The 14564-nt window shown below is 39.1% G+C and overlaps 1 protein-coding gene across 1 annotated transcript; it reads right to left on the reverse strand.

The window, feature by feature from the left end:
• Window positions 1–1561: 1561 nt before the first annotated feature.
• On the reverse strand, window positions 1562–2512 carry LOC101558023 (olfactory receptor 52H1-like). The gene has a single exon (XM_004621192.2). The coding sequence runs from the start codon at window positions 2510–2512 to the stop codon at window positions 1562–1564; it is 951 nt and encodes a 316-aa protein (XP_004621249.1).
• Between the last annotated feature and the right edge of the window lie 12052 nt (window positions 2513–14564).

Consider the following 14564-nt stretch of genomic DNA (forward strand, 5'->3'; position numbering starts at 1 on the left):
TCTGGGAAATATTAGAAAAAAATTATATAGCATTGGAGATACAATATAAGGAATAAGGTACTTGTGTTGCATGTAACCAATTTTAGTTTGACCACAGAGACATGATCCCTGGAATACCTGATATACTACCAAAATATTAATTTTAATATTCCAGAAAATATTCAGACATCGTGTCTCCATGTTGGATTCCAAGAGAGATGATAACAGTATCAGGTGAAAACATGGAGAATTTTATGGCCTAACAAAATATTTCAGAATTATAGTCCTTGAAATTGTGTGTCAAGGATTGTTTATCTCGCCCAACTCAAATGAAGTTGAAGTACACCCCAACACTTGCTGTTGTAATGACAAATTTATACTGTGAATGATGACTAGAGACAGAATACATCTGCCTGGGTACTTTTGAAAAATAGAATGTATCTCCTCAAACAATTAAAACCTCATTTCTCCCTTTGGTGTTTGGAATGGTCAGACAGTGGTACTCAGGTCTAACTCCTAGGTCTGTGCTCAGAGGTCACTCCTAGGGATATTCTGGGAGCCATACTCAGTACCAGGGATAAATCAGTTGTCCAAAACAAGGCAAGTTCCTTAAAGTTTATACTTTATCTTCAAGCTTGGTTTCTGTAGAAATTAAACTTACAAAATAACATGCAGAAATAATTTTATATCTGAAACCAAAATTCTTCAAAGGCTACAATAATTAGAGAAAAGAGGTCATTTTGATAAAATGGGGTTTCAATTTGTGGGATTTTAAGAGGAATAAATATGTCAGATAACAAGCATTTTATGTGGCATTTGGGGAGAGATATGTTACTTCTAGTATCAGGAAATCCAGCAAAACTCCAAGATTTCTTGGTAAACCTACAAAGGGACTTCTGGAGAATACAGAAACTTGTTGACTTAGGAGAGAGCCAAGGCAGCATTTTATCAGGTCACCAATTGACTTTGACAGCTATCAATGGTTTAAAACAAAGCAAAAGACTTCTAAATATCATTATTTTTCTAAGGAAATCCATTTCTTTTCTTTCTTTATAATGCTGGTAGAGATGTGTCACATATATTCTGTTGCTGAGCCAGTTAATGGATCATTAATAATTCTTTTGTTTGTTTTTTGTGCTTTTTTGGGGGGAAGAGGTACACTGAATAAGATTCCAGGGTTAATACTCCTATATCAGTGACTCATTAATAAATCAATTACTTGTTCATTTTACCAACTTTTGTCTGGACATGTTCAACAAGGGAATCCCAAAATATTATACCTGAAATAATAGTTGATTGTGTTGTATAATTTTATCTTCTTCATATATCATAAGTCTTGACTATTTATCTCAAAATAATATGGAATTTCCCTCTGAATGAATAAATAAATACATGTTAAGAAAAGTTTTTGTCACTTCATTTTATATCTACATATTTGATCCATGTCATGGAGTTAAAACTAGAAACAATTTCTAGGAGTTCATGTAGACTTAAATCACTATTGTAGAGAATATAAAATAAAATAAGTTTTAAATTCAACATGATCACCTCTTTCTTTTACTTTCCACATTTTAAGATTTACTCACTGGCTCTCTCTAAAGAAGAAGATGTGAATGAATTTTTCCCGAATCTGCTTGGTCTTTACCCCATAGATAATTGGATTGAGCGCAGGAGGGATAACACTGTAGAGGTTGGCAACCATAATGTGGAAGGAGAGAGGAATATTGTGACCAAAACGGTGGGAAAGGATAGAAAACAGGCAGGGAATATAAAATATAAGAATGACACAAACATGGGAACCACAAGTGCTGAGGGCTTTCTGGCGGGCATCCTGGGATGGAAGCTTAAAGATGGCATGAAGAATGAGACAGTAGGAAACACCAATAAGGAACGTGTCTGAGAGAATAGTCATTAGAGGCACTGCAACTCCATACCAGATGTTGACGGAGATGTCTGCACAGGAGAGTCGGGCAACACCTATGTGCTCACAGAAGGTATGGGAAATGATGAGAGTTCGGCAGTAAGGCAGTCTCTTTAATAGAAATACGCATGGTAAGATGATAGCAAAGCTCCTGCTGACAATTCCTACTACAATCTTAGTAATCATCTGGTGTGTTAGAATAGTGGTGTACCTGAGAGGAAAGCAAATGGCAACATAGCGATCAAACGCCATGGCCAGAAGGATGGCAGATTCCACAGCAAAGCTACAGTGAATAAAAAACATCTGAGTAAGGCACCCAGCAAAGGTAATTTTCTGGGGACCCCGCCAGTAGACGCTCATAGCTTTGGGTACACTTGTATTACACAGGACAAGATCCGTAGCAGACAGGATGGAGAGGAAAAAGAACATGGGCTCATGCAGACTACGCTCCGTGGAGATAAGATAGATAAGGGCACCATTGCCCAGGAGAGCCACAAGGTAGATAATGAAGAATGGAATGCTGATCCAGATGTGAAATTGCTCCAGCCCTGGGATTCCCAGTAGTATGAAGGCTTCTGGATTGTAGCTGCTCAAATTGAAGATTGCCATCATGGTCTTGTGCTAGAGATAAATCATTCACTAAAAATAAAAAATAAACTCCATGTTCATTATTAGCCATAATTAAAGGCTCATTCTTTTATCCTTCTTTAGTATACATTCCTTCAATTTTGGAAAATGACAAACTACCCCCTCGGTTTTGGGGGGAGTAATCTTGAAAAAATGTGATCACATTAAATATTTTCCCAGAGATACCAAATTTACCAATGCATTGTGCTCAGTCCAGGTACCAGCAATCAAGGCAAATTTTTAATAATTCATATGAATGGAATTATCCTTGCATAAAACATATTAATTGGGGGGGAGATCTAGAATAAAGTAAGTGAGGTATCAGCCTTTAAGAAGTTTATTTGAATTCAGTCCCCTGCAACCCATATACTCCCTCGAGCCCATCCAGGAATAATTACTGAGTGCAGAGGCAAGCATCACAAGGTGTCACACAAAAAAATTTTTGAAAAAAAAGTACTTCATTAAAAATTTTGAAAGAGTGTATTAGTTTTAGATGCTTTAAACCTTTAATAACAACTTCAGGGTAACATGGCATTCAGAAGTCAGTCTCAAACACCAAGATATATCATGGATTTTTTTGTTTATTTGTATCTCAAGGTTAGAACATTAATTCTAGCTCTATTAATTCTGTAGTAAAGATTTCTCATGTAAACAGGATATAAGTGGTATTCTCTAAAAGCAATGTCTAACACTTTCATCAAAGCTGATTCTTCAAGATTTTACCATGTTGGATTCATTTTCAAGAATATTTTTTCAGAGAAATGCATGATCTGAGTCCTCCCGGTAGGCCTGGTCTCCAGGATGAGATCTCTGGAAACTCTAGGGATGGGGCTGGGCTGAGTCCAATCCTTGGGAAGGCCCAGTGCCCCTCCCACACTTGACTTTCTCTGGCATATAAATGACCTAATTCCTGACTAATCTCAAAGACAAGTCAAGATGCTAAATGATCCCAGTTCCATACCTCATAGAGCAACATCTCTAAATGTCACAGTACTGCTAGAACAGAAGGAGCACAGAATGTTAGATGGTAAAACTGTGGACTCCCACTAAACTCAATGAATGAAAAAAAAATAAAGAAGAAGGCTCAGTACACCATAGCAAAATGACTCTAGTAGCACCATTCTGAGATATGTATTTAAAAAACAATGTAAAGTATATTATGTTGTGTCTGCTTAGAGCAGAGTCAAGGGGTGTGGGGACTGGGGCATTGATGGAGGGAATGTCACAATGGTATTGGGATTGATGTGGGAACACTGACTGTATGAAATTACTGTACTATGACTATTTTTGTAAATCATGGTGCTTAAGAAGCACCTAAAATGTTTTTAAAAATCGATAAGTAAATAAAATGATGCCTCTATGCAATAAAAAAGATTACATTCTTTTTTTTATCTTTCACTTTTTGGGTCATACCCAGCAATGCTCAGGGGTTACTCCTGACTCTGCACTCAGGAATAACTCCTGAAGGTTCTCGGAGAATCATATGCTGGGAATCGAACCCAGGTCAGCCACGTACAAGGCAAATGCCCTACCCACTGTGCTATTGCTCCAGCCCCAAAAGAATACATTCTTTATACAAACCTACGTCAGTCTTGAAAATGAGATCCGTCTCTAATATATATCCATCTCTAATAAATAGCACATGCAGTGGATGTAGCACGTGTAAAGTAGCACGTGTAATATTCAATTAAGATTTTTAAGGGGATTTATCACTGGCTTGTCTATTAAAGAACTCATCCATTGAGACTTCATTAAAATATAATTCTTCTGTTTTGTGACATAAACTCATTCTTTCTGACATTATTAGACACTTATCTTTCTAATCACTTGAGTGTTTGAGTTTTACAGTCATGTGGTAGTTTTAATCATACACTGGATAGTCTTATAAATATTCTGAAATATATGCACTGAATATATTCCTCAATTCTTGGCTTTGAACTTAATCATCTTATGCCTAGTAACTTCACATAGAAAGCATTCAGGTGCATCTAACTTAGCATGTCCCAAAATACCACATTTCTCTTTTCATTTCCCCAACAAATCCTCCCAAAATGTTTCAAGCACAATTAATAATAGTATATCATAACAATTTCACAAAGTAGAAGACTTGATACTATCTTAATCATACCTCCTTCACTTGCAAACATACAATTCATGCTTCAACAATTCTCTTATTAGAACATTCACCTTCTGTACATCACTCTACGCCAGCCACTTATATAGATCAATGCAGTTATTGCTCTGTGCTGCATGGCATTATCTTTCAACATGACTTCTACTTAGATTCATTATTCTCATTGAGTAACTAAAGGAAGATGTTGGGTAGTATTAATCCCTACTCTAAGGTGGGGGGACAAATATATGATTCCAAGTATGAAGAAACAGAATGTTTGTTACTTTGTAGAAATAATATAGGTACTCAAAGAACAATAGGGTCTATCCCATTTGAAAATGTTTAATGTGAAATAGTATCAACATGCCTCACAATGGAGACATTATTGGTACCTACTCGTGAAAATCAATGAACAACAGGATGACAGTGCGATAGTGCTAATGGAAACGTGTTACTGTGAAAACCAAAGAAGAGAAATTTTAACTATATTTTGGAATCAGGAATCAGTTTTCCCTGCCATTGCCATAAAATTATAAATATTATCAGTTATTTCCCTACATATTTCCTATAGTATCCCACAAATATTTTACAGTGAGCAATGAGAGGCTCAAATAATAGACACTCCTCATTTACACAATAGTCATTGTCACACCATGAGTATCAGTTTCAAACTATATTCACAGTTCTTATTAAATGCATCATTTACTGGAGTTCACATTTTGCCCACCTTCTCTCACCTCTCTATCACCTCTATATCTCATAGGTTTTGCTCCTTTCTGGTCTTGCCTTTTATAAAGCTCCTTCTTTACCACATCACAGGCTCCTACCTTGAAGGTCCTTGTTCAGTTAGCATTCTGAAGGTGCATTCAAGAACCTGAGAGTGCAGACACAGCAATCAGAAAAAGACCAAAGAAAGAAAGTAGCTGTCCCAGGGTCACTAAGGACAGACATAGAACTAAGAGACATACATAGATGCATGTTCATGTTGGGAAGAACAAACAAGGGCACTGAAGAGATGGTTTAAATGTCCTTCTCTTGATTTCTCCAGAGACTAGAGACCAGCTGTAGCAGAGGGCCTCTGAGCCTAAAAGACCTATGGGACTCAGGTCCCAGATCCCTTGACCATTTAGAAAGTGAAAAAGTGATTAGCCAGGTTAATATTTTGCCAGCCTAGATGTTTACATTGCTCATGTTAGTGGTTTCTCATTACTTATAGATCCAGAGTTATCTCATTAATTGCACGGTCATGACCTAACTTGCTCAGAAATTTTATAGAGAAACTCTAGTTTCAGTAAGACCTACCATATTTATCCTGCTCACTTTCAATATAATGCTTCTTGTGTGTGTTCTGGTTTTTGTTGTCTAAATATCTGGAAGAATGTTCTATAAAGAATCATCAGCATATCACTCATGAATAAACATATATGCTTCTAAGTGTAGATTAGAATCCTGGGGAGAGGCCAGAGAGAACAAAGGTACATGCGTTACATATAGCTGACAATAAATTGATCACTGGCACCTGATGGTCCCCAGCGCATCCCAGGTATAGTCTGAGGTCACTGACTCAACCAGTGTGGGTAAATCTTAGCACCACAACACCCACAGTTCTGTATCTTCAAGCCTTCAGTTGATGCACAGCTGGTTGGCCTAGAAACACTGAAAGAGACCCAAGGACTCTTGAGAACCTCTTGGGAGGCCTGATTTCTAAAATCTGGGAAACCCTTTTCCATGATTTCTTTAACAATTGGTTCTTCATCAAATTTGCCTTCCTGTTTCTTGTAGAGAAGAAACATTTAAATACTTACAAAAACTAGATCTTGGCATTTAATTTCTATTTATTTACATTTCATGTCTACTTATTTTAGTTCATTTGCACACCACTCACACACAAGCAGTAGTAATAGACATGGTGCTCTCCTTTTCTGTTTTTTTTTTTTTTGGAGGGGGAGGGTTTTTGGTCACACCCTGGGATGCTCAGCAGTTATTCCTGACTCTGCTCTCAAGAATTACTCCTGGCGGTGCTCGGAGGACAATATGGGATACCAGGGATCAATATCGGGTCGGCCGTGTGCAGGGCCAATGCCCTACGCACTGTGCTATCACTCCTTCCCCCATATCCTTTCCTTTTATAATATTCAGCATTCTCTCCTTTTATAAAAATAAAAGTTGGTGGAGCCAGAGGTTCAGTACAGTGGGTAACGCACAAAGCAAGTGCCTAACAGGCTCTATTCCTGCACCCTATAAGGTACCCAAACCACCAGAAATGATGCCCAGAGTATTGAGGTAGGTGGAAACTCTGAGTATTGCTGAGTGTGACACAACAAACAGTAATAATACTAATAAAAATAAAAGTTGATGTAAGCAAGTGTATATTTTGTGTAAATAGGTTGGAGTTTATGTGCTGCTGGGAACTGAACCCAGTTTTGCTATTTGTAAGGTAACTGCATTGCCTGCTGTGCTACTCTCCGACTGAAAAAAAACCATTTTTTAATGAATGTGTAAGTCCCCACTCTCTCTCGATCGGGCTGTGTAAGCCCCTCATCCTCGAGCATGGATTACACGTGAAAGGATGTTCTTGGGCTCTCAGAGTGGCTCTCTCTTGCTGCCCGTGCCACATCTAGAAGTGGCTCTAGATGCTCCGGAGCCACTTCTCCACCCGAAACAGCTATTGCCTTGGACAGATGAAGGAAGAGCAAGGGCCAAGCTGGTTGCCGATTAATTCCCTTTTATTCAATCCCTTATCTCTCCAAGCTCTATCCAACTAACAACTCTCCCAACAACTCAAAAGCCAACTCTCCCCCTCCTCCTAGCAGCGGCTCTTTTTAATCCTCTCACCATGCCTCCCCAACCATATGTTTTTCCAGACTTCTCAACCACCTGTAACCCACAAGAACAACACAGCCCTTAAGGTGTGTTTCTCCTTTCCTTAGTTGCAGTCAACTTAATTAACATCTATAATTCTCCTTCCTAATATTTACCATTCTGTATGGACAGAGCAATAGACACTTTTAGGCTTGTAGGGTGACTCTCCTGGGACATCTCACTATAGACTCAGACTATGGTGCTCAGGCCAGATCATTCATTCTTAACCCCAGCAGGGTCCAAATCTAGTTATTACTTTTGGATCATGACAGAATTTGTCCATGACCAAGCTCTTAACTTATAGTTAAGGATTAGGGCACATTGGCCAGGCCCATTTCGATGCCAGGGTAGCTCATAGCTCACCGCTTGCCCTGGGTCCATCCAGTCCCTCATCGGGACCCTGCTTTTGGGGATCCAGGAAGGGCAACTGAGGCTTAAGTCAAGAAAGCAGATGTCCAGGAGGTATATTATCTACAGTCAATCAATTCCCAAGAAAAAGGCTTGTCTTTTTGACTATCTTCCTGTGTCCATACAAAAAGCAATTTCCCTGAAATAACTAACCATGCAAAGGAGAAGAGAAAGACAATATTTACAAGTCAGAGTCTGATCAGGAGACAAAGGTAATTGACAGGTTGAGGGGCAATCAACAAACACAAGCTCCCAGCGGCCAGGGAGGAAGGGCAAAACAACGTTATCCTACGAATTAAGCCTAAATATTATTTGTTAGGTGGCAATAAATAGAAGAAAGAAGAATTATATTTATTAGAATATGTATGCATTTGATTTTAAAAAATCAAGTAATATTTTTATTAACAGTGACATTAGTCTTATAAGATCTTTAGTGCAAGTTCCCCAAACACAGTATTCATATTCTTTAGATTTCTGAAATATGATGAAATTCTATTCTTTGGGGTCCAATGAGAATGGACAGTGTGTAAGGATTTTGCCCTGCACATGGACAATCTAGGTCTTGATCTCTGGCACCCCATTTGGTCTCCTGAGCCTGCCAGGATTGATCCTTGAGTACAGAGCAAAGAATAAGCCACCTGAGCACCACCAGGTGTGGCCTCCAAACAAAACAATTAAATCAATAAAGTTATAATCTTCAATGTATGTAGAAGGGACATTTAAATTCAAGATGAATTGAGTTTAGAATAAACTTTGTCAGTAACTGAAGAAGCTTATTTAAACTGGATAGGGATGGAAGAAAGGAACTATTGAGAGATAATAGCATTGAATAAAGTGTTTATAAAAACACTTAAATATGCATGAATTCTTTGTTGAAAACACATAGGCTTTGGAAGTAATGTTTGTATTATTATTATTTGCTATGAGGAAAGACACAATTATTTACATACTGGTAAATAGTGATTTTCCAGTTCATGCTGGATTAATTAAGTTTGTGGAGATTGTGAACAGTTAGCTAGGAAGAAACACAATACCCGTATGAAAAATAGCACTGTAGCACTGTAAGCACTGTAATACCATTGTTCATCGATTTGCTCAAGCGGGCACCAGTAACATCTCCATTGTGAGACTTATTGTTACTGTTTTTGGCATATCGAATATGCCATGGGGAGTTTGCCAAGCTCTACCATGTGGGCGGAATACTCTCCATAGCTTGCCAGGCTCTCCAAGAGGGACAGAGGAATTGGACCTGGTCATTCGTGTGCAAGGCAAACGCCCTACCCTCTGTGCTATCACTCCAGCCCCAGGGGGTAGTGCATTCTTTGCACGTGCAAGTACCAAGGTTTGATTCCCCATACTGCATACCCCCAAAACAGTGCTGGGTGGGTTTCTGGTGGCCCATGCAACTCTCAGATTGTCTATGCTTAGCTTAATATTTTGAGTCTGAGTTTCACCTCATCACTGCACCACTAGGAGTAATCCATGAGCATCGCTGGTTGTGGCCCAAAAAGCAATGAATAAATAAATAAATAAATAAATAAATAAAACCAATGGTTTGGAAGTAAAACAAAAGAAATGTATCATAAGCTTATTTTAAACCTAAAACTTAAATGATTTTTTTGTCTACTTACAAACTCATTTTTATTTGCACTCTTAATAAGTGTACCAACTATTGAAATTAATAGCCTATTAAAAAGTCTTAATACATAGTGACTAATAGAAGTTCTTTGTAACTGTAATTAGTCAGAATCATTGTCCTCATTACCTCAAAATTTTGAGCATCAAGTTTTTGGCTGTAATGAATTTTTACGGTACCATAATATTCACCACCAATCTTACTTGACCAATAAAGAACTGATGAATATATATGAGAATGATAAAGCTTTCCAAAGTACTGAGTTTTCAGCCTTAAAGAACTTAGGGGCTGTAGAGATAATATAATAGGTAGGATACTTTTCTTTCTGGAAACCCACCCACCACCATCATGCTGCCAGCACCACCTGGTGTTGCCCCAAAACAAAACAGAAAATCTTTTCAAAATGACTTAAAAAATTTTAAATTGCAAGCATTTATTAAAACTAACTTGGGTTTACTTCCTTACTTCTCATATATTTTTTATACACAAGTACACAAATATAAGCACACCTATCTTGCAAGCAGATAGACTGGGGGGCCTTGTAATGAGTTTTTGAGAAAGAGTAAAACTAAAGGAGAAATTGTCCAGTCCTGAAGTAGCCCAACGGCAGAAGAAACTCATTCCTTTGAGATGCAAATCCTGAGTTTTTTGGAGATGGAGAAGAAGCTGAGGGATTATCTAGATACAGAATCCCAAGCAGCACCCAAAGAAGGACTGGAGCTCCTCTGAGCAGAAAACCTACTGGAGAACCTAAAGGTCACCATAAGAATATGAAAGCTGCATCAAGAATCCAAGTTTTCTCATGACAACTTTTTTTAATTGAGTCAACCTGAGATACACAGTTACAAAGCTATTCAAGATCAGATTGCAATCATACAATTATCCAACCCCCACCCTTCCATCTGTGTCCATTTCCCACCACTAATGACCCCTGTTTCCCTCTTACCACCTTGCCTCTCCCAGTCAGCCTATTGGGTTCTATGGCAGGCATTTCCTTCTGTCCCTACCCCCCTTTCACTCTTTCTTTTTTCCTTTGGGCTTTATGGTTTCCAATAAAGACACTGAGAGGTTATTGTATTTGTTCCCTTATACCTACTTTTAGCACACAGTTCTCAAGCAGAGTGACCATTTCCAACTATCTTTGTCATATGGTCCCTTCAGTATCCTAATTGCCTTCTTCCCCAGCACTTAAGGCAGACTTCCAACCATGGGCTAATCCTCCTTCGATTTGCTTGAGCGGGTGTCAGTAACGTCTCCATTTGTCCCTGTCACATGCTAGTGTAGCCCAATGATATCTGCTCCTGCTCACTCCAGGAATAGGAAGAGGCTCAAATCGTTCATTCAGGGTTTTGACAAAGTCTGACCATCTTGTTGGTAGGTGGCCACGCAGTGTTTTGACGTCCCGTGGAATCCAGTCGGTAACAGCTCTAGTCCAGCGGTAGTCTCTGAATCACAATACATGTCCGGCCCATCTGATTTTTGATGTCTTGGCAAATAAGACAGCATCCCTGATTCTTGATCGTCAACAGAGGTTGGAACTCTGGATTCCTTCTCTCACTTGAGTAAGACATGATATTCCCAGCATAGCTTCTTTCGATTCCTCTTTGGGATACCCAAATAGCATTCTCGTCCTGTTTGCATAGGGCCCAGGTCTCTGAGGCGTGCAGGAGAATGGTAGAATCAAAAAGATATGCCCGGAGTTGGAGGTTCTTCATTCTCTTAACCACTTCTATGTTCTTGAAGGCATTCCATGCTACTCTCTTCCTCCTGTGCAGTTCTGGCACAGTCTTTCCTCATGTTGAATTCTCGACCCAGGTACACATAGCTGCTGCATTCGGAGATGTTTGTTCCATTGAGAACAAATGGAATGTCAGGGACTAGTTCATTTTTCATGATGAACGTGACATTGAGCTGAACCTCAACGTCACGTCTTGTTGAGGCTCAGCTGCAGTCCGACCTTTTCACACTCATAGTCAAGTCGGTCAGCATTTATGCCACTTGGCTAATGTTTGGCATTATGAGAACGATGTCATGAGCGAAGTGGAGGTGGTGTAGTTGCCGACAGTCTATCTTCACTCCCATTCCTTCCCATTCCAGTCATCACATGACATTCTCGAGGGCGGCACTGAAGAGTTTCAGTGAAATGGTATTACCCTGAAGAACCCCTCTCTTTACGTCAATGATCACTTCCTTTAGAATGGTGAGATCCTTGTGGTGAATCCATAATACAGCCTCGAAGAGGATCTTGATGTACTGAGTTTGAATGCCCTGTTGGGCTAGGGCTTTGATAACAGCTTAAGTCTCAACAGAACTGAGGCTTTCTTTAAGTCGATGAACGTTAGACAGAGTGGCATCTTGAACTCTTGTGAAACTTCAATGAGTTTGGTCACTGTGTGGATACGGTCGATCATGCTGAATCCTTTTCGGAGCCCAGCTTGCTCACATGACTGTCCTTTGTCTAGTGTTCTGCCTATTGTATTCAGGATGACATGAGTGCACAACTTGTAGATGACAGACAGCAGGCAGATTGGGCTATAGTTGCCGATGTCGTGGATGTCTCCCTTCTTGTACAACAGAACGGTCCTGCTGGTTTTCTACTTGAAAACTCTCAAACTCATTCTTCAACATGGCTTGGCGCGAGTCTCAGGCAACCACAAGCTAATATCTGAGCTCTCAAAGTTGTGCAGAGAAGGGGTAAAAGAAGACCTCAAAGAGAGAAAAAAGCGGGGCCGGAGCGATAGCACAGCGGGTAGGGCGTTTGCCTTGCACGCGGCCGACCCGGGTTCGATCCCCGGCATCCCATATGGTCCCCCAAGCACCGCCAGGAGTAATTCCTGAGTGCAAAGCCAGGAGTAACCCCTAAGCATCGCTGGGTGTGACCCAAAAAGCAAAAAAAAAAAAAAGAGAGAGAAAAAAGCATTGTTGGCCAAGATGGCAGAAGCTGGGAAAAGTATTCACAACACTTGCCAAGTACAAGACCAAGATGACTGCCCTCCGATGTCCTGATTGATCTATCACATCATGGAGAAAGGCAATGGAGAGGATTATACACGACTTCTACTCAGATCTCTTTGACAGCTATGTCCACCTGCCCACATATCAAATACTGCAGGATGGATATGTTGTTCCCAACGTCCTCCCTTCCGAAATCTGACATGCCATTTCGTCGGTAAAGAAGCATACAGCATCTGGTCCAGACAAGGTCAGACCCGAACATTGCAGAATCTGCCGCCAGTACTCATCAATACACTGGCTCGGCTCTTTACACGCTACCTTTCTGAATGCAAGATTCCGTCCCAGTGGAAAACAAGCAGGACTGTTCTGTTGTGCAAGAAAGGAGATATCCACGACATTGGCAACTATCGCCCAATCTGCCTGCTGTCTGTTGTCTACAAGTTGTTCTGGAAAAAACTCCTAGACTAATTTTCATATATTAATTTTCATGTAGAGAACTCCAGGACAAGACATTTTGGGGAAATTTTGTATAACTTACCTTTGCTTTTGGCAAACTGTCCCATGTTTGGGGACTATAGAGATTGGATATTGTAATGCAAAATGCCAGTGTATTTACTCTTGGGGGAGAAGCACAAAATATGAACACTGGTACAAAAAAGTGAGTCCTGATGTTCTGGAGGAAGGCTGTTCACAATTTTAGGGAACTAGATATGTCAGATAATGGTTTAAATACAAGAAAGTTAACAGTGGCTTTTGCACAGATAGGAACCAGGTCATCTGTTGGTCACAACAAGAAAGGGCAGCATGAAACTGGCCTCTGGATAACTTTTCTCTCATCCTCCCATTAGAAATATTGTGATATATATATATTTTTTTTTTTAAATCTAATTACCTTGTCTCTGTCTCACAATTTAGACAAAGGAGTGTTCCATCCCTAATGTTACAATGCCACCTACAGGACTATATAAGAAACAAATTCAAATGCATAAACAGGAAATTTTAGAAGGTAATATTGCACAAACATAATGATTAAAAAATGATAGGCGTCTATCAAGTAAACATAAATACACTGAATTGCAAGGAAAGTATCAGAGATTTAAGGTAAGATTATAATGTCAAGAGAAACAGGAACAAGATATAAGCATTTTATATATATATACACATATATATACACACATATATATATATAAAATAGCCTAGAAAGCTACATATTCAATATGCCAAAAACAGCAACAAGTCTCACAATGGAGACGTTACTGGTGCCTGCTCAAGCAAATTGATGAACAACGGGAAGACAGTGCTACATTGCTATACATATTCAACTTGGGGACTCGAAATACTCAAGAAAGTTTAGGCAGAACTTAGGCTATATATTGATAACAAAATAATATAGATAGGTGATCTTAACACAGCAATAATAGATCATTTTGTCAAAAAAATAATAAAGATATTAAGATGTTAGATAAAGTAATTATTTTTAAAAGTTTATAGATATGTACAAAATTTGCATTTCCTAAAAAATTAGTACATATTCTTCTCAAATACACATGAAACATTCTTAAGAACAAACCATTTGACATGGCACTCATTAATAACTAGCATGTGGAGATTGAAATCATGTGACACATAACTTTGCTCACAATGGTACACTTCTAAAAGCAAACAACAGCAAAAGCAATTGGAAAAAACTTCAACCATGTAGGGATTAAATATATTGGACAACAGGAAATAATCAGATTCAATAAGATGAAATAAAATTCACATCAATTGAGAAGTTCATTACAATATGATTACACACTGTAAGTGTTGCAAATGACTTATGTGAAGTGGGAAAAAGGGAGAGATAGCAGCCTCAAGGAAGTCTTTAATGGTTTGAACATTGACAAAGAATGCAAATACATCTTATTTTAGCCATAGTCTCTCTTTTTTTTTTCCTTTTTGGGTCACCTCCAGATCTCAACAGACAGCTCCTCCCAGACGGGAGTATAAGATAAGGCCCCCATAGCCATGCCACTGGACTCTGAGCCAGGCTGTTTTCACATGGGGCACCCTGAGGGGACCCA

This window comes from Sorex araneus, chromosome 6 (assembly GCF_027595985.1).
Source record: "Sorex araneus isolate mSorAra2 chromosome 6, mSorAra2.pri, whole genome shotgun sequence".
NCBI lineage: Eukaryota > Metazoa > Chordata > Mammalia > Eulipotyphla > Soricidae > Sorex > Sorex araneus.